The sequence below is a fragment of the Meleagris gallopavo genome, chromosome 6 (assembly GCF_905368555.1).
Source record: "Meleagris gallopavo chromosome 6, MGAL_WU_HG_1.1, whole genome shotgun sequence".
Taxonomy (NCBI): domain Eukaryota; kingdom Metazoa; phylum Chordata; class Aves; order Galliformes; family Phasianidae; genus Meleagris; species Meleagris gallopavo.
In genome coordinates, this window is record NC_139409.1 from 2,291,117 (window position 1) to 2,318,894 (window position 27,778).

The 27,778-nt window shown below is 42.1% G+C and overlaps 1 protein-coding gene across 9 annotated transcripts; it reads right to left on the minus strand.

Moving 5' to 3' along the window:
• Positions 1–1,730: 1,730 nt before the first annotated feature.
• Positions 1,731–27,084, minus strand: LOC104911318 (uncharacterized). 9 transcript variants are annotated; one of them, XM_085226873.1, is made up of 9 exons: positions 26,984–27,084; positions 24,388–24,504; positions 20,028–20,172; positions 16,425–16,591; positions 13,391–13,492; positions 11,098–12,880; positions 8,798–8,932; positions 8,490–8,670; positions 1,731–6,771 (listed from the first exon to the last, which is right to left on the minus strand). In XM_085226873.1, exons 3-9 carry the CDS (start codon positions 20,127–20,129, stop codon positions 6,518–6,520), a joined length of 2,724 nt encoding a protein of 907 aa, XP_085082999.1. In that variant the 5' UTR covers positions 20,130–20,172; positions 24,388–24,504; positions 26,984–27,084; the 3' UTR covers positions 1,731–6,517. The 9 variants fall into 9 exon arrangements, with proteins under 9 accessions (XP_085082999.1, XP_085083000.1, XP_085083001.1 ...); XM_085226874.1 differs by lacking the exon at positions 26,984–27,084 and adding an exon at positions 26,939–26,965; XM_085226875.1 differs by lacking the exon at positions 26,984–27,084 and adding an exon at positions 26,292–26,427 and having other exon boundaries at positions 20,041–20,172.
• Positions 27,085–27,778: the final 694 nt, after the last annotated feature.

A 27,778-nucleotide genomic window follows, 5' to 3' on the forward strand; every position in this document is an offset into this window, starting at 1 on the left:
TGAGAGTGGTGAAGCTCTTGAAAGATATGCCAACATCCTGGCACACACACAGTCATCTGGAGAGATCAGACAGGAGCTGGGCAGAAGGTATTGCATGTAAGTATTTAGAAAATACTAAACTATCAGAAGAAATGAGCAGCTGGTTTCCTTATGGGATGTCTTTAACACGAGAAGTTTAAACCATTTCAAAGTTACTTAAAAGCAATACCTATTTAAGTGATTAAGCAGTACCACTGGTGCCAGTGGGATTAGTCAGATGCTTTAAGCTAGTCAAACGTGTAAATCTCCTGCTTGGTAGAGGTTTACAGCTGAGGAAGAGGCATAAAGATAGATAAAAGCATCTCATTTTCTTATCTCAAACCGTCTCCAGCCCTTTTCCTGTGACTCAGCATGTCCCAGCACCTCCCAAACACCTCCTTACCTTCACGTTGCCTCTCCAGCTCACCCATCTGTTGTCCTGCTGAGCTGTGCATTTCCTTACTCAACACACTCGAAATTTATGTATCCATCCACATCACGATTCATCAGCTGGAAATCAGAAGCCTTCTCAGCAACATTAACAAGCACTATGGAAACAATTTTCATTTTTAGAACTATATCAGAACCGGGAGCTGGATTGGATAATCCTTATGGATTCCTTCCAAACTGGGATATTCAGTGATAACTCAAATCTCAACAGTATAACCAAACTACATGTCTTCATCAATTAGCATTATTTAAAAATCTGTCAGATAACTAAACTATCAGATTAATTTGAGGCTGCGGAGGAGGAAATAGGCTGGGCTAGGAGGAAAATGTTTGACTGTTTTCACAAGTATCTTCTTTGCAGGCAAGTTGCCAGCATAGTTATACTAAAACAGTTGCAATTATTCCATTGCAGGTGTTTTGGAACAAGTATCAAAGCAACCAGGCTGTATTTGAGTAAACACAAAGAGAGCCATCAGTGGAGGCACGTTTACCTAAGGGCATGCTCAAGAACAGTGCTTCAAAAATCCAGTTCTCTTCACACCTGACATTGCTGCCCTGGGTTCTGAGCAGTAACATAGCATGCCCCTTGGAAATCTCATGCCAGACTCCTCAAGACAAACCAATTCATCCTCCTATGAGCCGTGCAATGCCTGGACTGCTACCAGTAACAAATTCACTGTGTGAGATAGGATTAATCCCATCAACAACATACTTAACAAGGGGCAGCTTATAACCCATCTGTAATTAGTGGAGGAACCATGGGCTCTGTCAGCCAAAGCAACTGGCCAGACTTGCAGTATAACATCTTTGTGTTACTGAGATAAATCACCCTCAACCCTTAAAAACTGCTTAGCTATTGTATGCAGAAGGGTGTCTGACTCAGTGTGCTAAGTGTTTGTAGTTTATCAATGACACACTTTGGTTTTTGATGCTTATTAAGACCACCCAGTGTGCACACAGACACCCTGCCATTGTGCAAACCCAGATTTTGGAGTTTCTACATACCTGAGATCAGCCAAAACCATCTTGCTGAGAAGGGGGGGAAGTACAGCTCTGCACATCAGTGATCTGCAAAGCACTGCCTTCTTTCACCATCTTTCAGGACATGCAGCATAAAGGAGTTCTGTTGCCACTTATAGCTCATCAACAAGCAGCCTTGTACAACACTGCATCCAGCTCAAAGGATCTTCCAAGCACAATACAAACAAACCCAAACTGCTCCTCCTTCACCCACAGGACGTGTCAAAATAATAAAATCAATGTCATAAAAAGTGAAGATTTTAATTGTTTGTTTTTTTTTTAAACTGTGTTGAAGCAGAACACACAACATCTTTTCAAGGCAGAATGACAAAACAAGTTAAACTCTCTTGAAGAACAGCAGCTGATAAATAGTGCAGATTGAAGGAAATGAAACAACAAGCCATAACTATTTATTAAGGAGGCATACAACACAGCTGGTTATTTAAAAGGAATCAATCACATTCATAATACCCTAATAAATTACACTGGCCATTATTAAGTACAGCTTTCTCTCCTTTCTGAGACTCTCACACACGTAACACAAACCTTCTCATCAACTTTGGCTGTTGTATCACAAGCAATTATAGTAAAATTGCACTTTCACATATTGCTATTGAATGGATCAGCTCTGAGTCCTCCTGCAGTGCGACACCAGCAGTGTCAAACTTGCTATAAAATACATGAGTTTGAACAACAAACATGTAAAAGATGCTCCAGACACCAAATAGTATATTAAAATACAGACACTGTTCATCTTTGCATATGTCATATAAAACAAAAGGAAACCTTTCCCATTTATAATGGGAAACAGCCTAATTTTGTGAAAAAACTATGCTCAGTAAGTTATTACTGTGCATAAATGAGTTTTAAAGTGGTTGTATTTCATATAACTAAAAAATGTACAGTAATTTCCAGCTGGCAAGGACTGCAAGTTGATTGTTCATCCTTTCTAACCCTCTTCTGAGAGACCAAGTGTGAATAATTGCCAAATGAGTATTAGAAAGGAAAACAAGGAGAGAGGATTTATAGCTCCACTTGTCCACATTTTTTCAAGTAGCTCCAACCCCAGGTATTTCTGGTCTCTAAAAGCACAGACAACACACATTTTTTGCACCTCTGATTACAGTATTGCTAATGAAGAAAAATAATGATCTCCCATTTTATGCAACTGAAATTGATTGGGAAACTGATATATATATATATATTTTTTTAATTAGAAAGTGATTTATAACAAAAGGGATGCCTAATTTCATAATGCATTCCTTAAACAACAAGGAGTGCTGGTGGCAATGAACTGCTCCAGAAATAAATCCAGGCCTTCTGATGGCTACAGCTCATTTCTGTCCAAGCAAGTGGGAGAGAAACAAGGTGCAAAATCCTCAGAAACCCACACATTTAATTCAGCCAAAGCTCCTGCTATGGGTCCATTCCTCAGCTTTAAGAGGGAGGAAAACAATCCTATTAATTCCACGTTTGTCAGCATAGAGAGAAACAAAATCAAGCTCAGGCACACACTTTGCTGTAGTTTCTTGATAGCCAGTTTTCCAAGCTGCTGGCTTAGTGGAAGCAGGGCCACAACACCCAGCTCTTCAGTAGCCTAGTGCACTTATTTAAAAATAACATTAATTAAATATATGCATTCCAAGGTCAACTGCTCTCATACATTCACCAATGTGCAATATTCATTATTCTTGTCCAATATTGTGTACAGTTTTTAAGAGTTAAATAATCCTGAAGAAGTTTTCTCCACCTTAATGACACTACAGAGATAACATAAAATAGTGGGGCCATAAAGTAGAACCAAATACGTCAGAGCAGTAGTGATGCTAGGAGCAAAATCCTCAAGACACCACTGTTTAGGGTTGCTCCAATGTGCAGCATTTGACATCATCACTCCTGAATAGAATAAAACAAAGTCAGCTCTTGGAACAGGTAAGAAAATAAGCTTTAAAGAAATTCATACAGGCTTAAGGTTTGTTGGTTGCATAACCTCTATAGCAGTTCAAACGTGGCAACAACAAAATCCAACATCCTACATGAAGCTTACAGCAACAGCTTCTGTGCTGTAAGGCAAATCAGCTCCAAAAGATGCACACCCAGGTAGAGAGGTGGTTTATGGCAGCAGTGAATACCAGCAGCAAAGGAAAACATTCAGTCTGGGAAGAAAAAGCAACAAGAGGAGCTCAGGAACAATTCAGTCTGACAAACATTTCTGAAAACAGCCCAGTGAGACAAAGAGCACGAGTCCAAAGAGCATGAGCCCAGACTGCTTCCCTGCACGTTGCTACAGGGAAAGTAGAGACAAAGTAATGCAAACTTCTTAGTGCAAGTTGATATAAATCCCACCAGATTCATTTAATTTCCAGAGCTATCTGTGGAATCTGAAGAAAAGCAGGGATGCCAAACCTGCTGCCAGAAGTGACATCCCAGCTCTGACGCAGGGCCTTCTTCTGAGAAACAGCAGAACCAAACCACAAGAACCCAATGGCTACTGCAGTGCCCAGAAGTAACTGATCCTTACGTTTTATCTTGTGTTGGACTCTCAATTTGGGATTTTAAAACATGACAGATCGACACTGAACGAAAAAACACCTAACTTAGCAATAACTGGGACTTGACAGGGGACTTCAAAGCATCTTGCTCCCTTATGTGGGAGCAGATCTGTATCACTGCTACAATTCATTCAAAAAATGTAAACCTCAAAAAATAGCCCAGGAAAAGAAATAAATTAAATCCCAGTAAAGTTATTTAGGGAAACAAAGCAAAGTAATTTCACCCTATTGCTTCACAAATGAGAAGAAAACAGTATAAATAAGAAACCAGTACAGACTGTGAAATGAAGATACCTCTCCAGGATAAGTGTGAGCTAACAGCCCAAAGCTTTGCTCTCATTGAAGTCAGCAAATGTGGGGATGATCAGCAACTAAAGCAAATACACATCCCGTGCACTGTGACTCCCTGCAGCAATGGTGCACAGCACTACCAGCCCACCCCAGCTGTTAGCTGTAGTCAGCTGCAGCCACGCTGCAACTCTTTGTAAACAGGTAATTAAGCAGCAGTGCAAAACAGAGGTGAGCATACTGTTACTTACTGTGCTCAGAAACAAAACTGTTGAAGGCACATTAACAACATTAGGAGTCAGTTAAGAACACGTCCCTTGAGAGTAATGGCTAATGGTCAGCAGTACAATAAGATGGACCATGCTCTCTACACACAATGCTACAGTGCACTCCTGCAGGACCACAGTTGTTTTTCCCAGCTCTGCCTTCCTGTCAGTACAGCAATCACAATTAAAAATTAGCCACGGGCTGAAATACTGCAGACTCCACTTTTCCAGCTGTGTAATACAGGTAATCAGTTTCTCAAAAGCCAATTTCACCATCTTAATTTGTGCAAAATGCTGCACCTGCACAAAGAAAACCCTCACACTCAAAGCAACACTCTCCAGTGCCCCATGTTTTTTTGCTTTTGAACATTCTGCAAGCGCATACGTATGGAAACAAAAACAATTCTGGATTTACCCATAAAACTTCATGTTGAACACTGTGGAGCACAGATACATCTCTATTTATACCTCTCAATAACTTCCCTTATGCTTAATTCACTTTTCAAGTAAGAACTGCTCTCCAAAGCCATTCATTGCTACAGCAATAGCTGAGAGCCACAGCTGGTTAGCAGTCACATGTAAGTGATGGTGTTGCATTCAGACAGCTGTTAAAGCACTAAAATATTTACATGCCATAAGAAGAAAACCGGAATTACTCATTCTGCTCTTATTCTCATCCTGAAGATTCACACCAACACACAGCATTTCTGATTGTCTAAGCCACAGAATGGACACCAGGTAACAGCAATGCAATATGTGAAATCTTCCACGCAGGACACAAACCATTAAATAGCTTTGGTAACCTAGGATATAGCTAACTTTGTGTAAGTATCTTGCTAACATCCCTCCCCCCCCCCCCCAAAACCCCTATGTATACGTGTATATTTATATAAGAATAGACATATTTCCTGAGTAAATTGTTAAATACGATTATTTGGAAGGTTTGGCAAAAGATTCAACTTTATATTACTAAAATAGAATTTTAAATAAACATTCAATAAACACATTAAAATAAATATGGAATGTTTCCAAAGATCTGTAGTACCATGAAACACACACTAATAACACAGAGCATTTTTCAGTGAAGTGCACACTATGCTGTGTAATTACTGGTTTATAACCCAGTGAGAAATCAATAAATCTCTTTTCCAATCCTGAGCCACAATTTTTTTTCAGTCTCCTGTTAACATGCATCTCAATGCAGTACTCACTGCAAGTCTCCAAAATCCTTGTATTTAAGATGTAAAACGTGCTGATACTTGGTATAAGACGTAGGAAAGCTCAATCTACCTTGGTTTAGCTAGAACCTGGCAGCACAAATGCTGAAGCTTCTCATAGAACCACCATTACAAGCTGATTATTCTCAAACATAGCAATAACCCAAATTCCTCAACTGAAAAACAACACAGGAGCATGGATTGCTCCACGATAGGATGCTACCCACATACTGATCACTTTTGCACCATTACGTAGTTCTTTTCAGTGCCAAACAAATCAACACCTGAATGAAATACCTTTCAAATGACTTTTTCCCCCCCTCTTTTCAGTATGCTAGACTATACCATTAACACAGAAAGGAGAAGGAAGTTCTACCACACTGATTTCTCAGGTCATGGCTTGAATCACAGCTGATATGTAGCTTTGGATAAGCAGACAAGGAAACGCTCAGCTACTGTTTAGTTCCTCTTAACATTCTAACGTAGCAGACATTGTAATACCAGCAATATTACCACTGCATTAACACTAGTAAGGGATGCAGAATCACAGTAACAGAACTGTAGCTCTGATCAACTGTTGCAACCTTCTTGCTTTCTGATAACCAATGGAAAACACTGTCAGTATAACAAGGCCACTTCACCCTTCTCCCCCAGTCCTCGGCCTCCTGCCTCCCTTTATTATTATTATTATTATTACTATTAGCTGTCATTCCAGAATCCTCATGGGTTCCTCAGGCTTTTCTTCTCTGCTTCTTGTGTTGTCGTTCTCCATGCTGTCGGATCCTTGTGTGCTTGTGTTTAGAGTACAAAGCTCTTGTGTTGTCCCTTCAGTTTCATGCTTTACCAGGCTGCTTGGGGAGGGTTTTGGCAAAGCCATCTGTAATGCACACCATAATGCAGTGCGAGCCCTGCGTGTGGAAGCAGCAAGATCTCTAATGGCAGCTGCCAGAGCCAGAACATCTGCAACAGAAAAATACCTTCTGGGTAAAGCTCATACATGAGCCTGATTCATAATAATACATAGAAAAGCTATCTGAATTCACTTAACATCATTAGTGCACAATGTTTGATCAGGAAACAGCTAATTTTGTGCCGTTACTGTAACTGTTGAACTCCAACAGCTATTCTTCTCTTGCAACCGATAGCTGTAACATCTCACATTAATAGCAACCAGAACTGTGTCCAAAATTTACTGGACTAACTACCCATCATCCCTGCAAGAGAATAATTAAGCTTATTTAATTGATGTCATCATAGGAGAAATACAATGATACAATGATATTACACAGCACGATCAGTAAGTCTACCTACCACAGTGCAGTCAGATGAGCTCCATGCAATCCCTGGTGCCTGCTGTCTACCTGCTGGTGGCACTGACTCGCAGCTGAGCTCTGGCTGTGCCATCAGCTTATAGATTTGCTTATAGGACTACTACATTTAAGGATATGACATCATTAAGAAGGTGTTTTGCTTTGACAAGTGGGTGTCAAGCATTTGACACTTTACTGGTCAGTTTCCCTTCCTACAAGCAGGGCTGTCTCAAACACTGCTGGATGCCAAAGAGCTATACACTGCCATCCCTGTGTAGCGACAGGAAATCAGACACTGCAGAACAGTGCTGAGAAAGGATCCAACAAAGAATGGCAGTGAGGCTGAGGTACATCCCTCTCAGAAAGTTTTTTTCTGAGAGAAGTGTCTTCTTTCAAAAAAAATATCATCTTCCCCTCCGAAACCCAAATACCAGAAGATATCAGCTGTGCAATCATCATATTGAATAGCAGCTTCCACTCATCCTCAACTCTTGGAAAGGAATGCAGTTGCTCTGCTTGTGTTGGTACAGAAACACTGGTAATAGACAAAAATCTATGGCAGACCGTGCTGCTATGAACTAAGCACATTTCTTCCAGTTAACACGTTACTTTCAGGAAGAGCCAGCTTTGCCCAACTAATGGAAAACAAGGTGTAAAACATGCTGGTTTCCACAGCTTTATATCACATGGCTTTCTTTCTAACAAGTGCTTTCCTACAGCTATTTATAATAGAAAACAAGCTATAGTTTGTTAACTTCCTAGCAATTAGCATGCTTTCAAAGTCACCAACAGAAAGCAGATTTATGACAAATTTGTGAAGCAAGTTGTCTAATTAAGAAGCAGTTTTGCTTGGTGACAGTGAAACTGCAGAACAGCACACAAGCCTCTGGAGAAGTACACACTCCAGCTGCAAATTAATCTGGCCTTACTTCAACAGCAATTTGGAATTAGAAAGTGTAATTTCTGGTAGTTTTGTGATTTAGATAACGTAGACACTATGAAGAAGCACAGCATTCATTACTTTATAAGCTGAAAAGAAAGACTAGTCAAATAGCATGGATATAAAATTAAACTTGTTTAAAAACAAGCACATTTTGATTTATAGGGCTATCTATTTTTATATAATATCACCAAACAGTTTTTATAGTTATATTTTAATAAGGAAGAGAAGGCTTCAAAGTGTTCCAAGTAGCAAAAGCAAAAAAAAAAAATCTCTTAAGCTTAATTTTACACAAGTGGCAGGTAAGTCTTGCAACTTCTTTGCAGAAGATGCAATAAATTATTGCCACCATGCATTTCAAACTACATATTTTCCACAACTAAATCCTCATAAAAGCTTTTGGAGCTGCTGGAATGGGAAGCACTTACCTTTCTCACTGTTGTAACGCAGCGCTCCTTGTCTCTGTGGATTAACAGCATTAACAACCTCATCCTTACGCCGTGCCTGCGTTACATGGATGGCTTCCATGTGATGTTTCAAGGCAGCAGATACATTACTGTGCACAGGGGCACCACAAAGCATTTCCATTTTCCCTATTAAGGTGAGCACCTAGCAGACACATTGGAAACACCAAAAATCACCATGTATTTGCAACTCTATTAGACCAAAACAAAAGAAAACAAAGAGGAAGTAAAGTATTTCACCTGGTGCTTTGACTCCCTTCTGGAAAACTCACCCTGGCCTGTTCTCGGAGCTGGTCTACAATCAAACGATCCACTCGTGATGGGTGGGCAGGGAGCTGAGACACAGGAGTGTTATTGGAGCTAGAAACACGCCTTCCTGGAAAGTTCCTTGCAAGGTCAGCCTCAGTCTGAAGGGGAAATGGAAACAACATTGTAGTTTAAAATTACTATGAAAATCCATGTTTCCATTTGCTTAAGAATTTTCAAATAGAACGGAAGAGTTTTCTACCTTTACTTCTGTGTTTACAGTAAAATGCTCCCAAGTATCTCTCGAGGTATACAACCAGCTGCTGTAGGATAGGAATACTTCCTTAATTCAGCTCTACTTTAGAGGAAATGCTTTTAGGCAGCACTCAAATCTGCACAACTTCATTTTAACTAACCTGGGACACAGTTTGAGGCAAAGAATTTCTTGCAACATATCCCAAGCATTTAAATCCATGTCTCTCACTGCATCTCTCAAATGTTACGTGTTTGGATTATTGATTAAATGAAACAGGTGATCACACCACCACAGGTCAACTGAAGGACATCAGGAATAAGCCACATTTAACATAGTCTGGTATCAGCTCATAACTGCTAAGCTTCCCAGTGAGAAAGGAAAACAGCCAAAACGTGGTGTAACACAAACAGTGACAAAGCACCACTGTGACTATTTTTTGCATAGAAACTTCTTAAACCTGGAATAGAAGGTGGCAGAGCAAGCAGTGGATTCTGTCTTCGTCCTTCTTCAGTGTACAATGGATTGAGATTAGATATCATGCTGCTGTTCAAGCTAAGGCTAAGTCCACAGTTACATTTCAACATGTGCTGTCTTTCTGCTTTACTGACATCCTTAATATCCCAGCCCTCACCTAGTACAAAATCAGTTGTTCCTAAATAACAGATCCCTAGAAGAGTGAGATTTTTAGAGAAGGAAACAAGCTCACTGCCACTGAAGTTCAATACAGCTCTCTGGGAACTGAAGCAGCCAGCTGATCAGACAAGCTGGAATTAAATGCAAGTTTCTCTGGAGAAAGATTCTGTTTGTCCTCTTGAGAAATGCATACAGGCTGAGAAACTTAAAATCTCCTCCTGTGTAAAGGTGAGCTACACACACACACTAATGAGCTAAACAGCACTGACACAGAGGCTTCAGCCCTGTCCTTGGGCAGATCAGACTGTTAGAACAGCTCCTCACAAAGTTTTAATCCCTGCCAACCAGTGTTCTCCCAAACAATACCCACAAACAGCAACGAATGCAGATCTGGCACGTTCCTATCAGGCAACCAGGATGCAGTCATCCTCTGTGGGGAGAAAGTGTTTTGGCTGCAGGAATGTGAACCGTGCTATGGAGGCTGACTTGCAGGACTGAGAACAGCTTACACTGACTAATGAAGCCTTCTGCATGTTTAGTGCTTAACCACAAAAATGAAGCACATAGCCAAAGGAAACCTCTAAGAGAAAAGTCAATTACAGGCAAACACAAATGTTCTTGATGAGATGAAGACAAATTCAGTCATCCCAAATGACCCAACTGAAGTCCCAGACCTGCACCAACAGGCTGTATTTGTCACAACACAAAACAGGAGCATTTCCAAGCGTTTCCTATGAGGAAAGGTTGAAGGAGCTGAGTTTGTTTAGCTTGAAGAGAAAGCTCCAAGGAGACCTCATTGTGGCCTTCCAGTACTTGAAGGGAGCGTATAAACAGGAGGGGAACAGCTGTTTGTGAGGGTGGGTGGTGATAGGACAAGGGGGAATGGTTTTAAACTGAGACAGGGGAGGTTTAGGTTGGATGTTAGGAGGAAGTTTTTCAGTCAGAGGGTGGTGAGGCACTGGAACAGGTTGCCCAAGGAGGCTGTGGATGCCCCATCCCTGCAGGCATTCAAGGCCAGGCTGGATGTGGCTCTGAGCAGCCTGGGCTGCTGGTTGGTGACCTGCACACAGCAGGGGGTTGGAACTGTATGAGCATTGTGCTCCTTTGCAACCCAGGCCATTCTATGATTCTATGGTAGCAAATATTGCAGGTTCATAGAGGAAAATGTTGTTAGCAGCCCTGAGTGGGAACAGACTTAGAAATCAAAGCTGGAAGGCACGTACGGTTTAAAAGCAGTCATGCCAAATAATACAAACATTATATTCAAAGCAGATTTTTGGGGGATGGTGTTTTTTTGGGGGATGGTGTTTTAAGTATTTAAAACTAACTGAAGTGTCTCCTCCTCAAAAGAGGAGGAATGCCAGGGTGTGCATTCCCTGCAAGGTGTTTAATGTAATCAATAGCTTGGACAAAAAGTTATTATCACCAATGCTTTACCTTTTTCCTCTCTTTCTCCAAAGCCCTCCACTGCTCATAACATTCCTCCAGTTGGGTGTGAAGCTCATTAGAAGGTCCGCTGCGGCTCCTGGGAGGTCTGCACTTGTTAAATGGCATTGGAAAGGCAAAGTATGGGGCAGTTATTTCCCCACAAAAGAGATCACTGATGAAGGGATTCAAGTGGTTAAAATCATCATAATGGAGAAGATCAACAAGTTCTGAGAATGGAAAAGGCGAAGGAGGAAAACTGAGGTTCTTTGCTAATGAAAACAGATGGTGATTAAATGGGAAAAAGCTGGGAGTTTGCTTCAAATCAGACATGAATGGGAAGGAAGGAAGAAAAGAAGGATTGGTAAAATCTGACATGATACTGCCATTCTGTTCGTGGCTCTTTTGGAGCATGCTGTACTGCTGGCAGTTTGGGGTTGCATATCCAAACTGAGGAATCCAGTTCCTTCTGCTTCTTCTATCATGTTTATTACCATTTTCCTGGGTTTGCTTTTTTTGAAACCTGTGGCACATTTCAGAGTCTTCACTTAGAACATTCTGCTGTGTTAACCAGCTGGATGAAAAATTAACAGGGAATTTACATTGCTGCCCCTCTTTACTAGTCAAAGAATCATGCTGCGAGTGTCCAAAGGGGCTCATTTGCTTCTGAATGTCTGAGATAAAATTAGAAACTCCCAAATTGTTAGAAATACTATTTGATGTTTGTAAACTTCCATCTTTTCCCAGTGGGAGGACTGGTGAGGTCTGTGAGTAGTAAGAGGGATATGCCATAGAATGATGTGGGGAGGAGCCCCCAGATGTGGTTGAAGGTCCGGGTGATGACTGCGTGCTTGTTACCACCTGCTTTCCAAACACAACATCTGATGCAGCTGTTGGACTTGCAGATTTCCCATCCACCCATGTATGTCCATGGTACAACAAGTAATTCCCATTTTTTACTGACAAATCAAACTCAGAAATTTTATGAGTGTATTCTTCAGTACTAACATGGTTCTCACATTCATTATTATTATTAAAAACATCCCCTAAAGTAAAGCTCTGATGACCATTTTGCACATGGGTTTCCTGTGGTTTTCTGTTTGTCACTCTAGAAAAACTTTCCTTCGTTGGTTGACTGAAAAAATACAGCGATGGATGAACAGATGACTGGGATTTCTGAGCAGCTGTAAAGTTTTCACAACTTTTAGAAAAGAAGTGACTGTTCTGGAGGACTTCATCCCAAGAGTCACCAATAGACCGATTAGAAAGATCAGGAGACTGTTTAATTTGTTCATACACACCATTTTTCATCACGTTGCCTCTTGCTCTTTCAGTTCTCCAACACCCTTTCTGAATGATAGAGCTATCTTTCATTCTGTTTTGAGAAGAGGTGCTAAAACTGGAACCATTTTTTTCAAAGTCTTCATTTAAGCTCAGCTGCTCATATCTGCTCCAACGCTGATTATAATCCGCACTTTGAAACGCACAGCTTTCTTGGAAAATGGAATTATTGTTTTCCAAAGAGGAATTTGCAAGGTAACCGTTTTTCAGAGCATTGTCAGGCTGACTGCAGGGGTCAGATGGAGAAAGCCAAGACTGGATCAGATAAAGATCTTCTAAACCTCTGTGCAGCAGCTCCACATCGTGCGACTGGAGCAGCTGCTCTCGGTAGCAGTTCTGTGTGCACATCAAATCCTCGCTGCCTACAGAGTGCTCAGATGAAAGCCCTGAGAATTCACCGTTGTTTCCTACATCAGAAGCCCACAATGGTGGAAACAATCTTGAAAGTGAATTCCTGTAACAGAATTAACAAACCTCCAGCAACAGTGCACTTTTAAACATTGCAACAGTTCACATCTCAGGGTTATCTTCTCCCCTTGACACATTTCCCCTTACATTCTTGGCTCAGGGTACCCAGCTCTCTACAAAATTTAAGGGGAGGAAATCTCTACTGCAGTTAAATAAACGCTAAATGGAATCTGACTGCCACTGCTGTTCTCTGATGTTTATGGTATACACATTCAGAACTGTAGATCTCAACTATTCTGCGTGTGATGATTTATAGACAACTCTCTACTGATTTTTAAACATTTCTTCCCCTCCCCCCTCCCAGTGCTGTGACCCAATGGAAGACTGAAATTGCTGCATTTCTAACAGGCTACTTCTAGTTAAAAATAAGTTTTCACATTTCTTTATAAGAAAGTCCTTTATCTCTAAATTCTGTGCAATCATTTTAAACATACACATGGGTGACAAAAGGATGTAGAAGTGATAAACAACGTAAGGATTTTTAGAATAAACTGACCAATCTGTAGCTGGTTCTGCCTTGTTTGGCTCCTCTAGGATGCTCGACACCAGGCCGAACATATCAGGGCCATTGCCAGAATAAGAAAGATTTATCTGTGCCCTGAAAAATAAAAACAACGTAAGTAAATCTTTTTTTCCCTTCTAAATAAAACATACTAAAGGTAAAGCATTAATTTAACCTTTCACTCATATCAGCAGTGTCTCTTAAGTGAATTCAATGTATTCTCAACACACACACATACAAATTTCTTCCTGCATTTGTGACTTCTACAGCCTAAAACTAGTAGAAAATTTCCCCTTAGCATTTCTAACTTCTTGCTTCCCAGAACGTTTCTCTTGCTGATATGTGAGGAGACAGAAGCACCAAAAAGATTTTCCTCCTTCCAATCAATGCTGCTATATAACAGAGCGCAACATTTCTTCACATCCTGACTGCCTCCTTTGTAGTGTCAACATGATCTTCTCAAAATCTTGTGGTTTTGAATTTATTCTACTTTGATACTGAAGAGCTGTTACTTTAATCTTAATACCTTTTAAATTTAACCTTTTTTCTTTATTAAGAATCAGTTGAGCCCCTTTGTAATCTGCTTTTAGAAAAGGATTGGTCACAGCTTTAATTATTACTGATAATATCAAAGGTGTTCAACTATCACTTCCCTTAGATAACCCACAACTTCTATCTGTTACTTCAGGTGCAAAATGAGACCTTCACAGAGCTGCCTGCAGTGACATTTAACTTCACATCAGAAACTAATTAAAACTTAACACGCTAATTAAGATGCTATATGTTGCTTCAACAGATTTCACTCTGCCTGTTCTTGTTCAGCTCATTCATTTCTGCCTCCCTGAAGCTTTCTCAGCCCTCCCCTGGTGTCAGTTTATCCAAACAATTACACTGCTTGTTTTGCTACAGAATTATTCATGCTAATATTGCAGTTTAACAAAGACCAGGGCTGTGAGACAATTAAAACTGTCACTTTGCTAATCTCTTCCACAATGAAGATTAGCCACTGATGTCTCACTAGATTTTAAGACCTCTCCACATTTTAACTTTTGTAACACGTGCATCTTCTTTAACTATTATCTTACAGCACCTCATGAACCTCTGAAGTTCCCCTTTTCCCAACATCAAACTTCCTCTTTCCTATTGGTAAGTAATAAAAAAAAAAAACAAGAACAAGTGGGGAATTATTGACTCCCTTGGATATAGAATGACAGAACATCTGAAATTGGAAAAGACCCACAAGGATCATGGAGTCCAAATCCTGGTTCCACAGAGGACTACCCAAAAATCAAACCCTATGTCTGAAAGCAGTAGAGAGACCTTCAGAGAGATCTCGACACATTAGAGGGCTAAGCAGTCACCAACTACAGGAAGTTTAACAAGACCCAGTGCTGGATTCTGCACCCGGGATGAGGCAGTGGGGCACCATAATGCAAGAAGGATATGAAGCTGCTAGAGGGCACCCAAAGGAGGGCTATGAAGATGGTGAAGGGTCTGGAGGATAAGGAGTGTGAGGAGCAGCTGAGGGACTTGGGTTTGTTCAGCCCAGAGAAGAGGAAACCGAGGGGAGATCTCATAGCCCTACAGTTGCTCATAAGGAGCAAAGTGGCAGCACTGAGCTCTGCTCTCCAGTGACATCTGCAGGGACAAAGGAACTGCGTGGAGCTGTGTCAGGGTGGGTCAGGTAGGGGTGAAGGAAATGTGATGCCCCAGAGGGTGGTGGGTACAGCCCCAAGCTGCCAGAGATCAAGGAGATTTGGGCAGTGCTCTCAGATATAGGATTTGATTTGGGGTGGTCTGGTGTAGAGCCAGGGGTTGGACTCTATGATCCTTGTGGTGCCTACCAAGTTGAGATATTTGCTGGTACTAAATAGTAGATATCTGACACTAGAAATGTTAACAGCAGCAGCTTGGGTAGCAAGAATGGAAAGCTACCATGCTAATCTGCACCAGCCAACCAATCCTACAAACAAGACAGTATTATATTGCCATCATGTGGTATCAGGGGAAAAAAAAAAAAAAAAAAAAAGGTAGTGGGAAGCTTAAATTACTTTTTATGCATTTCTAAAGTTGCAATAATTTCAACATTATAATTTTAACTGCTATACACAATACAGCCATAAAGAATATATCTGAAGGAGAAAATCATTTTGGAGATTACTGTAGTTTCTGTACTGTGAAGCAATCATTCCCTGCTTCTCACAATGCTCATGTAATTCATGATCATCTTTACCCCTTGATGAGGCTCAAAGTGATGTATTTATATTTCTGGAGAATGCTAAATAATTAATATTTCAGAGGTTACTGTAGAGGACTTCATAAAAGTCCCACGGAGGGTTGAAAAGGTAAAATAGTTAGGATTGAGAATCCAAGAAAAGTTGAAGATGGGAAAGTGTTAAATTTCATGGGTACTCAACAATCCTCCCCTTCTTAGTAAGCACTTCAAATTTACCTGTTTTAATTAAGGGGGAAACAAAGCCTTTATCACACAAAAGGATGTAAGAACATTGATCTCCTATGCCAAGGAAACAAGAACTACCTAATTTTAGCTGACATTTAAGGTCACTCACTTGTTCTTAATACATCATTCACGTTAACACATGGTGCAAGTCAAAAACAACTTCGCATTCAGCCAGCATCCAACTGTGATTTTTATTTATTTATTTTTTTTATATAAACTCACACTCGAATGCATTACTTCAAGGGCACATTAAGCAGGCTGGCAGATGTTCAAGAGCAGCACTGCACGTATTGATGCTGTCAGCAGCAGAGGGGTGCTGCTTCCACCTGACCTGCAGCTAACACTGCTGCTCACATCCCATGACACACTGCTCCATCAGCAGGGCCATCGGGAGGTGAAGCACAGCGAGAAGGGAGGGAGGCAAGGAAGGCTTTGTCTTTAACAGCTTTTCATTTACATATAACTGTTTCCTATTTAATTCCCTCAAAATTATTCTTACAAAACTTAAGTTCCCCCCCCCCCCCCCCCACACACACACACACACACACAACCAGTGTGTAAACCTACCGTTTTTTGGTGCAGTCTTGGAAAGGAGTTTTGGTGCCAACAACTTCCCCATGTGCTGAGCAATCACTGTGCAGACAGGAAGATTCTAACGGAGGTGAGGGGTTGGGAATTGCTCCTAATAATGGGGAAATTAATTGAGTGTCCATTCTTTGTTTCTTGCTGTTTACCTATGTTGAAAAGGTGAAAATAAATGTTAGATGTTTAGGTCAATGAGCAGTAAAGTTAACTAAGTAAAACCTCCCTTTTATAGCTCAAGCTAAGTAATTTTTCAGGAAAATGTAACATGGGAATCACCAGAATACAGTCTGAAACTCGCTCCCTTCCTTAAAACTTGTTTCCCTGCCTTAAAACACTAATTTGACACTCCAAAAAAAAAAAAAAAGTAAATAATAAATAACATACTATACAGTAACAGGAATTCTCTACAGATTTCACACTGCAGATGTTCACACGCCGAGTTCACAAGATGAGTCTTCTAGCCTATGACTGGAAATGCACACAGGCATCCCTTCTGAGCAAACAGAGCAGAGAAATAACCCCTGCTAGATCTCTGACAACACAGGATATTCCTGCAAAGAACCCCACGTAAGCAGGGGAAGACTTTTGTAAACTTTACAAAGAAAAATGTGGTTAAGAGAAGTTCCCCTTTCCCCTTCACTCCCCAAAATGGGCTACCTTAACGGCCCATTGATGTATGGAGAGCAGTGCCTGGAGAAGGAAAAAAAAAAAAAAAAAAAAAAAAGGAAGAAACTCTCAGATTAAATGACTGGAAATTCCATGTATTTATACACTAAGATCACTTCTGTGGCCATGAGACCACCTGGATGTTGTCTAAGCATCCCCAGCTTCATCTGGATGTGTTAGTCAAGGATTTTCAACAAAAACATGAGTCAAAAAAGACAAAAAAAAAAAAAGGACGGTGTGCACATCACTGCTCTAACAGCCCCTTCCATCAAGCAGCTTTGTCTGTCTATCCAGGTCTCGGTACAGATGACACAGAAGAGTGCAACACTAGAAAATTAATGGAAAAGAATTAGAGCTGCTGCCAGCACATGTCCTGTGTGTACAACTGGCAGCAGGGAGAATTCAGGACTGTAAGAAAACAGCTCCACCAAAAATGGTAATGTTCAGAAGCCATACTGGACTCTGGTTACCTGGCAGCTGAGGATAGAGAGCAAGACTTCTTTTAAGACTGAGGATAAAATAAACTTCACAATCCTCCATTATAAACATGGCTGGAGAAGGCACAGTGTGCTAGACTTTTTTTTTTCCTAGCTTAAGAAAGAAAGAAGAGAACTCTCTCATTGGCATGGTCAAACTAGTCCTGGATCAAAATAATCATTTGCTAAATCCCTTTTGGAAACTGCACACAGATCTCAATCGTGTACTTCAAATCCTGGAGTGTTAAAAAACAGAAAATGAAAGGAAGAAGCAATGCTGCAGTGACAAGTGTGCCTTGTTTGCAAACATTTAAACTGTTGTACTAACTCTCATTTTTCTGCTTCTAAGATAAAAACTGCATTTTCACTTGGAGCCATATTCACATGGCCAGAATTGCCAACCGTGTGAGACAGCATTTGCTGTTGGAGAAACATCTCCAAAGCTCTTAACAAGTGAATAGGAAAAAAAAAAAGCTTAAGGGAAATTTACACTGCCTGAACATAGCTGTGTGTGTTAAGTCTCTCTAGAGTCACTGTCAGGCTTCTTTGAAAGTCATTTATGTCTCTGTAACCTAGAAGAACAAAACCTCACTGCTGATCATTGCACTCTCTCATGCCTCATTTACTTAAAAGAGAAAATAACAAGTTAATTTCTCTCTCCCCTCCTATTTTACCCTATAGAGTCTGGACATATTTCTGTGTGATGTTACAGAATATGCTACTAATGTGTGTCAGTAAGCAGAGATGAGATCCTTTTCCTGTCCCACAGCACGACACTGCTCAGGTGACAGAGCAGCTCTTGTGTTTGCAGATGGGAAGTGTGGTATCCAAACTATCCTCTACAAAGGGCTGATGGGGGTCATTTCAGAAAGCAGGAGCTCACCAAGACTAAAATTCTAGTAATAATTTAGTGGCATCAGCAAGTACGCTGGGCTCTGGTCTTTTTTAGTCCCTGGGGAATCAACACACAAATAAATCATGTTCCTTGGCCAAAATACAAAATACTTTTGCATAGATTAAAAATAGGATCTGTAACGAATGGATTTGTCTATTATTTTCAGGGCTGATAGTCACTGCTACTATGAGCTGTGCAGCATGATGTGATTAAAGCTCAGCAGAAGAGGTACTTCATGTACCCTAGATACTGCCTCATCTCTTAGCACTTCCAAAACACTGGAGCTTCTCTTTCTATCTTGTTCAACAGAGTTCCTAAACAACTGGGAAACTCTGCTCTGTGCTTTACATACCAGCCAGTAGCAAGCTGCAGTAAAAAAGGTGTAAAGCAGTGTGCTGTCTCCTATGGTTTGCTTTGTTTTCAGAGTCCTTTGCTGAATTTCAGAGTGATACCTTCTTTACCAGGCTCTGCAAAGGAAGGGCTGCCTGCAGAGCCACAGATGTGCTTCATTCAGAATTTCAATCTTAAACAAAATAAAATCAGTAAACAAGATGCTTGTCTCTAACAAAACCAAATAGCAACTCTTAATGGTCTTCACTTGGATTCCTACTTCATTCTTTCCACCCTGCAAGTCATGAGAAACCACTGCTCCCACTAAATAAGACCATATCTAAAACCTAGATAGGACATATCAGCAGATTTTTCTTCTTTCAAAGCATAAAACAAGACACAGCTTCAGTTCACTTCTGCAAAACAGAAATATGCACACACTAAGCTCTCTCCCTCCAAGCCTAACTGAGCAAACTTTTTTCCCCTATGCTTTTTAACAAGATATCTATCGCTGTTATGAAGTCACACAATGTCTTCAAACGCACGCAGAGGACTCTTAACTTCTGAGAAGCTCAGGAGTAAATAAACTTGAATATTCAAAACATTTGGCCTAAATCAGGAAAAAGTCCTTTTACAGCCACTTATCCTAAAACTGGAGGAACATGCTGTTACAGAGAATTGGTTACAGATGCTTTTTATAAACAGCAAACTTATTTGTAATGCCAGTAAGTGACAGCACTGCACACTATAATTACTTTTACACTGAATGTATTTTCTGATTTATTAGCTAGACAAGCATTTCCTGCTTTTAGGGGCTCCACAGCCCAACTACCATTAAGAACTCATTGGTTTCTGGGGCATTTCTTTTTTGTTTCTCTGTTTTCAGCACTACCACCTAAATTGATTCATTTCACATAGCCAAAGAGTTTTTATCCAAAGTGATTTCCAGCAGTTGTTCTTCACACTCAGTGGGAAGTCTCACAAACAACAAGAGGCTCCCAAAGTCACCCTGAATGAGCAAGTGCTGACTGCCCCATCATCTGGCTTCATCTCCTGCACTGACACAAAGTAATAGTGAGATCTGCTCCAGCTGTAATGTAGCATTCTCTCTCTCTCTTTTTTTTTTTGGTGGTGGATTCTTTTGTTTGTTTCATATTCAATATTAGTTATAAAAAGCAACATAACATAAAAAGCGTTTGTTTCCTTAAGCAAACTCACTTTTTGGACCCACCTGTGACTTGTAATGACCATGTGTGGCAGTTGGTTTGACCATGTCCTCCTTACCAACATGCAAGATTTCTTCTGTAATGTAAGCAGCATTGCCACCCAAGCAGAAATTCAGATTCTTAAGGGCAGACTTAACCTATTTAAAAACAATCAGAAAGAAAAAAGAAACAATTACCAGGCCTGTCAATGCCATATTTGTTAGGCAGGAAACTCAGTTACAAACACTAGAGAATAATCTCCTTTGCTGCTGTTAGTGAAAAGCAGCTCATTCAGTTCCTGCAATTTGCATGTGTGCCATTTCTCCAACTTGAGCCACTTGTGTTGCAGGGTACAGTAAAACAATGCCCACAGCCAGCCAGTCTGCACAATACAAAAATGTTGGGTTTCTTCCTAGCTGACACAAAACTTTAATTGGTGGAAGAAATGAATGGGGAGGGAGCTGTTCTAAAGGCCAAGACAAATGAAGCTAGGATGTGTGACTGTCATATCATGGTCAATTCTTAAAACTTCACACACACTTCTAAAGTAATCAGATTATGTCAGACGATGCCCACATCCAACTGTGGCTGGATGGGAGAACTAAGGGTTTACCCAACCTGTTGTTCATCCACAAACCTGCTACAACATTTCATTCAGCACACAGAGAAGTTTTCACTCTTCTCTTTCCCAAGGCCCTGTTGGAAACAGGCACTAAAAGCACGATGAATTAGTTTCATCCACTCCTGACTGTCAGTTTCCTTGGGATTCTTACAGTATTTCCATCACCATGCAGCAGAGAAGTGTGCTCAGACTGACAGCAAAGTCCGGCAGAACAGTTCTGCAGGAGGCGTGCAGGTACACAGAGCTTGCTGCTCTCACACCAGCTGGTACAATACAGCAGCCCCACAGCAAGGGAAGAGTTGCAGTAACACAACTCCTGGCTCTGCAGAAAGCCCTGCAGAAGGAAGATTGTGCACCCGGTATTTAAGCTGAGCTAAGCCAGAAAGCTCAGCACTGAAGCGATTCAGGTGAATACAACTGCTCCCAGGCACTAACTTTTTACACAGTTTCCTTTCCCAAGAGATGCCTGGTAATATCTTCGCACCACCTGCGATGGTTTGTTCAGTCAGTGTGTCTAAACTGTTAATCTTGACTGACCTTTTAACTGGGATTGATAGCCGGTTGATAGCTGAAAACCCAAAGAGTCCATTTGCATCTCAATCAGTCGCTACTTCGAGCCAAAGACAGCATTCAAAGCAGTGCAGGAGTCACGTTAGGGTTCACAACCTGAGGGTGCTACGTTAGAGCTTTGTTAGAAGCAATGCTTTAGTTAAAAAAGCACTGCCAGTTTGTGTTTTGTTCAACTGACAAGCTTTTTCATGGAGCACTTTAACACGTTCTGAATTTTTATACAGCTTTAAGTTGTGGGGGGTTATTTTTATTGTTTTTTTTTTTTTTTTTTTTTTTCTTCTGACATTGTCCAAGAGCCACGAGCAAAAAGATGAGCAACAACAACCCAATACCTGATGGCAAGAAGTTGTCCTGTTAGCAGGGAAAACTGGTGACCCACTTCTTGTTCTCACCCCATCCCATTTAATAGATGTCCAAAGCTCACCAGAAGAGTGACGCACTTCTTGACAATGTAACCCACAATATCCAACAGTCATGCAATCCCACAACCCTTCACACCAGTGTAACATCTGCTAATCCTCCCATTTTATAAAAAGAAAAAAAAAAAAGTATTAATTTGAAAAAGTTAACACTAGAAACTCCAGATGAACCTTGCCAACAGTGAGCACTATCAGTGTATGTACAGCCCACCCTACTGACACAGGTTCCAGAGGTGAGGTTACACGGGAACACCTCCTGCAAAGCCTGAAGGCCCTCGCTTCTCTTTTTGGCACATCTGTTTTGGACTTGTTATATTTAGGATTATCTGCTTTACAAAGCCACAAGCCCAAGTCTGTTGTAGAACAGATCTCCAGTTTGCTCCTCAGTTCCAGCTTTATGAAGGCATTATCCTTGGAACAGCACACCAGTACCTTTGTGAGGTTCTTCTTCCAAAGGACAGCATGCAGAACAATCCTACAACATTAAAGATCTGCAAACCAGGACTGTGATCCAACACCATACAAGTCCTTCAAACAGTGCAGTCCCACAGCTCCTAAGTACATCTGCATACAACAACATAGGCCTCCCAGCCTTACTCAGAGGTGCCTGAGGACGGGTTGGTTTATAGAAAACTTAACACACTCATCCCCAATTAAAGAAAAACTGCTCTTCACAAAGCACTGATATCAAGCTGCCAATTGTAAAAACAGAAAACCCAACTCAGCTGTGAGCTGCCATCATCAAAAAGTTCACACCTGGGACAGCTGAGGGAAGGTGTTATGAAGGCAACTTGTTACTCTTATCACCAAGCAGCCCATGACACCACAATATGCGGCAAGCAAACACACACTTAAGCAGAGACACACAAGGGACCTTCATGCAAACAACTGACTTTTTACCTCAACTTCTAATCACTACAACGAACCCTAAAGTGGCCAAAATATATTAAAAATAAGAGCAAAAGATGTAGATGGTGTCCCTTCATATATACTATTGGTACTAATATACTCTCAGTAAGTCTTTTCATTTAGGAATACAAAACTTCAATTAAAGTTAGGAAATACTTGTCCAGATGTGTTGGATTATCAACTATAATTTAACCTCCTAAATGAAGTGTTTTTAGAGTTATTTTTAAACAAACATAATTAAGTCACAGACAATTTCAGCATTTAGCTAAAGAGACTTTTACGGTAATAAACCAACAATTGGGGCCGAGTAGAAATCGTTAAATTAACAGTACAAGGATTAGCATACGTCTCATATCATTAGAGACAACTGTATCTCAATTTCATTAGACTGAGATAGAAAGCTGCTTTTCCCACTTGGTCACTTCCCCAGCTTGTGAAATCCAAGCAGTAAATAGATGTCTTCAAGTTTGCAGGCTTGAGCACATCAGGTCACAGTGCTGTTCAACAGCTTTAAACTGTCTCTCAGCAGAAATTAATGGGGGAACTATTACCTGTTATTCAGTTTTTCCAAGTTTTTCAGCGTCTTCAAGTACAACAGCAAGAACCCTCAAGTTTCCCAACCACTTTATGAGGTTCACAACACCACCCTCACTGGAAAGCTCTGCAGGTCCACATTAAGAGGCGTTTGTGTGCGGAGGTTTCTCAGCTACTCATTCCACACAACCTCCTGCGAGGCTGAGCACTGCCGGACCGACAAACGACTGAGCTTCAAAGTGCAGCATCATAGCAACCTGAGCAAACACTACACTGCAAAAATCTCTTCTCTGGGTTGTTTTCCAGCTTCCTTATGGACTCCTACCACCTCTCCCGACCAACGAACACGCACAGGAGCCTCACCCCGCGGTGAGAAGCGGCTCCCGCCGAGTCAAAGCAGCTCAGATCTCCCCCTCTCCCTCCCCCCGAGGCGGGCGGCTGTGGGGCAGCGGGAAGCAGCGCAGGCACCGCCCGGCAGCCCCGCGCTGCTCACCTCCCCGGGGCGCCACTCACAGCGCTGCCAGGCTGTGGGCTGCGTCCCTCCTCCACCCGTCCAAGCGGCGGGACGAACGCAGCAAAACAGCAGCGGTTTTCGGGCTGCTGGCGTGGAAGCCGTCCATAGAGACAAAGTGTCAGCGCTGGCGCTGAGAGATTTCTGCACGGAGCTATTCCCGGACAGAGAGGTCCCAGAGCTGCACTGCAACGGATTGCTCGCCCTTGAGTATCACCTCAGGTACACGCCCTGCCAAATAGCTCTGCAACAACTAAAATCCGCCCCTAGCAAGCAAAGATTTCACACTGCCAAAGGCCCTGCTGCAGAAGTGAAAGAAACACCGAGCTTACATGTTTGGTCTTCTTGCTTTACAACCAGTCTGTGCCATGTAACGTCTGATGTCACTGCAGGACCAGTATGTGGAAGTACTATGGGAATTGTAGTTTCCTCAGCTGGGCAATAGATACACAGTACAGGACCCAGGGGCCTCGGAACAGCCTCCCTCTTACAGAGGCTTGCAGGAAACTGCTGGCAAATGCAGATCAACTCCTTTAGTTGGGAACTGTTTCTCAAATGGGAAAAAGCACTCTGGTTCTTTCAGCAAGTGTGCACCTTCTTCTCAGAGAAAAAGGAGCTTCTAAGCAACCACTTTCTGGTGATCACATACTTACAAACCCTTCCAGTTGTAACCAGGAAGCACCACCTAGCAAGGAGATATTAATTGCTGCAAGGTGTAACGATGCTCCAATTGAACAATAGAGGAGTTCTTACCACAAGCTCATTGCCTCTTGGGGGTTTGGTTTCTCCACATGGAAAGGTAACTCACCCAAACGAGTGCTTTTGTCACTGCTCATGATGCATCTGCTGCTTGGATTCCTATTGGGCTCACTCAGCCAAGTAATTATGAAGACGCACAGTGTGAGCAAATGCAGCCCTCGGCTTCCTGCAAGAAGAGTTAAAAGTTAAGGCTACTCCAGTCAAAGGCTTTCCTGCAAGATCAAGTGCTCAACACACCTCAACACACTTTCAGTCAAAGACCTCTGTTGCATATGGATTATCACCTTTTACACATTTTTCCTTAATAAATAAGTTATTTTTCTACAGCTCCATGCCTTAATTCAGACAGATAACGAACGCTGGTGCTTCCTTCGCACCACGTACTATAACAGAATAAAGAATCATAGAATGGCCTGGGTTGAAAAGGACCACAGTGCTCATCCAGTTCCAACTTGCTGCTATGTGCAAGTCGCCAACCAGCAGCCCAGGCTGCCCAGAGCCACATCCAGCCTGGCCTTGAATGCCTGCAGGGATGGGGCATCCACAGCCTCCGTGGGCAACCTGTTCCAGTGCCTCACCACCCTCTGGCTGAAAAACTTCCTCCTAACATCTAACCTAGGAAAGGAATAGTTTAAATTAAGTCTAAATAGTTTTAATCTTTTAAATTAAGAAATCCATACAGACAACAGAAGAGGCTATCAGAGCCTCTTTCATCTTTAATAAATAATAATAAAAAAAAGCTATTTTGGTAAGTTGATTGCTATAATACAAAAACAGATAAGTTGCTGGGATGTGTCATCCATCGTCAGCCAAGTATTACTGCAAAGTCTTGAGACTGAAATAAAAGGAAAGCATGGCGCCAGCAAGCTGCTAGCAAATCTTTCTAAAAACTTCAGTTTATCCTTCAGCTGAGTTAAACCTAAAAACATACATTGCTCATCCTGAACAATAACACTGAGGCACTTCCCATGCTCCAAAATCCATCTTACAGAATATGAGAAAGCTCCCATGACAGCTACAAGTGTTACAGTAGAAATCAGAAAACTCTTCTGAGTTCCTGAATGACTTCATGCAGGCAAACTGAAAACTAGAGATCTTAAAAGGATGATATATGTAATATATATAATCTCTAAATATCTCCTCTGTCCCCAGGGTGTTCTCACTAAGTTACAGTGACTTCATCCCATTTTCACAGAATGGTTTGGGTTGGAAGGGACCTCAAGTATCATGAAGTTCAGACCCCCCACTACCAAAGGGGGGGCCACCAACCTCCACATTTAATACCAGCCCAGGCTGCTCAAGGCCCCATCCAACCTGGCCTTGAACACCTGCAGGAATGGACGAGGCATCCACAGCCTCTCTGGGCAGCTGTTCCAGCACCTCACCACTCTCATAGTACAGAACTTCCCCCTGATATCCAACCTCAATCTTCTCTCCTTCAAATTCAAAACATTTCTTCTTGTCCTGCAGTTATCAACCCTTTCAAAGAGTTGATTCCCCTCCTGTTTGTAGGCTCCCTTTAGGTACTGGAAGGCTGCAATGAGGTCATTCCACAGTCTTTCCTTCTCCAGGCTGAACAAGCCAGCTCCCTCAGCCTGTCTTTGTAGGGGAGGTGCTGCAGCCCCCTGCATCATCATCAAGATGCATTACTGCAGCACTGCCCAGTGACAACACTCCTAAAATACACTGAAGAACTTCCCACAGCACATGACCTGCCCCAAATATTAATTAAGTTATTTCCATACAGTCTTCCTGACATCATAGCCTATAGAAAACGAAGCCATCCTTTCCAAAACCCTCAGCCCTTGCTGACATTATCAGTGTTCTCCCTTTGGTTACCCTCCACAGAGCTGTACTGGCACAGAGTGAAGGTCTGTCCTTCTCCACATCTGCTGCAGGTAAATTTAAGGCTCTCAGCACACACAGACACAACGTAGGAAGCTTCGCACTCACTGCCACAGCCAGGCTTCCAAAAGAGCACGTTTGCACCGATGTTGCCAGTAACACAGACTGAATTCAAGTGTTTCAGGCTGTTTGATCCCCAGCCACGCTCTGAGGAGGGATTGAGGAAACAGTGCAAACATTCCCAGTGTTATGGCAACACAAACAGTGCTGACACTCATCTTATGGATACGGATAAACCCCAACAGCTTCAAACAGAGCCTGACAGCAAACTCTGCTCTTGTTTGACCTGGACAAGGGGGAAGGAAAGAGAGGAAATCCAGACACAAATAATAACAATAATAAAAAAAAAGAAGTATGAATTATTTCTGCTCGCTTGAGAACAGCATGTTACAGAAGAGCCCTTTCAGACGGGCTCACAGCCTTTATAAAAGACAAATGGCTGAGAAAAGCCTGAAGCCAAAACGCAGCAAATCTCATTGCTTCCACGCAGCAAAAGCCACACTTCGGACACCGACCTTACACAGCAGCACCTACAGCTTCAGCTCCAAGTAATAACACCCAAACTGCCCTCATTGCTTGGGTGGGAGCAGACAGAACCGGGCTTAGCAGCTGTGAAACAGCCAGGAGCAGCTTGGTGCTCCTGCAAATCCAGCCTTTATTCACACCCAACCTCGCTTTCAGGGATCCCCACATACCCTCCCTGTCCACCTCCTCAGCACACAGCACAGTAGCAGCCTCACCTCAGCCCCACGAGCCGTAGGGCTGAGGGGTGGGCGCTGCCCTCCACCATTTTATCCTCCCCGCCGCGCGGGGCCAGGCGGGGCTCAGCGCCTTCCCCCCCTCCCCCTTTTTCCCGCCCTGAGCGCGCGCCCTTTCCCGCCTCCTCGGCGCGTCTCCCTCAGAGCCTTGAGGAGAATCTGCTGACCGAACGCACGTACAGCTTAAAGCATCTCTAAGTGCTTTATTGTTACTACGGAGCAGCGTTTCCCACTATAAACCTCATCTCCTCATCCCCTACCTCCTTGCTGTCACAGGGTAACCGTTGTAATTGTTGCGATTGAGAGGAAAAAAAAAAGCATCCCATTGATTTCAGCAGAACCAGGTGATTCCCATAGCTTTGGAGGTTAAGAGGGACCCGAGCGCTTACAGAGCTTATGGGTTGACGGTTGGACTAGATGATCTTAGGGGGCTTTTCCAACCTTAATGATTCTGAGATAATTTTTTTTTTTTTGTCAGAAATAACAGCCCTTCTCCTGCTATCCCCTCCTGGCACTCATGGAGCCCCTCCCCACACAGAGCCCAGAATCTTCTTACAGACAAAGCTGCCACAATTCTTAGAAGTCACAACAACGAATCCCTACACACGTTTACAAATGCAAATTGTTGTGGGTTTGTTTGTTGGTTTTTTTTGGCTGAGATTTTTCAGCTATGTTTGGTCTGAGACAAACAACGCCGGTGTGGGTTTACCTCATCCCTGAGGTAATGTATGCAGTTGAACTGGGCACACTGGGGCAGCAGGTGAAAACAGCAAAGAA

What these genes read in the sequence shown, in the direction of transcription:
- LOC104911318 (XM_085226873.1), bottom strand. Translation starts at nt 20,129, where the DNA reads ATGCTGCTTACATTACAGAAGAAATCTTGCATGTTGGTAAGGAGGACA. An exon ending in GTCACAGGTGGGTCCAAAAA is followed by an intron (nt 16,592 to 20,027) that starts GTGAGTTTGCTT and finishes TTTTCAACATAG; the next exon opens with GTAAACAGCAAGAAACAAAG. An exon ending in TGGAGAAAGAGAGGAAAAAG is followed by an intron (nt 8,933 to 11,097) that starts GTAAAGCATTGG and finishes TTTCCCCTTCAG; the next exon opens with ACTGAGGCTGACCTTGCAAG.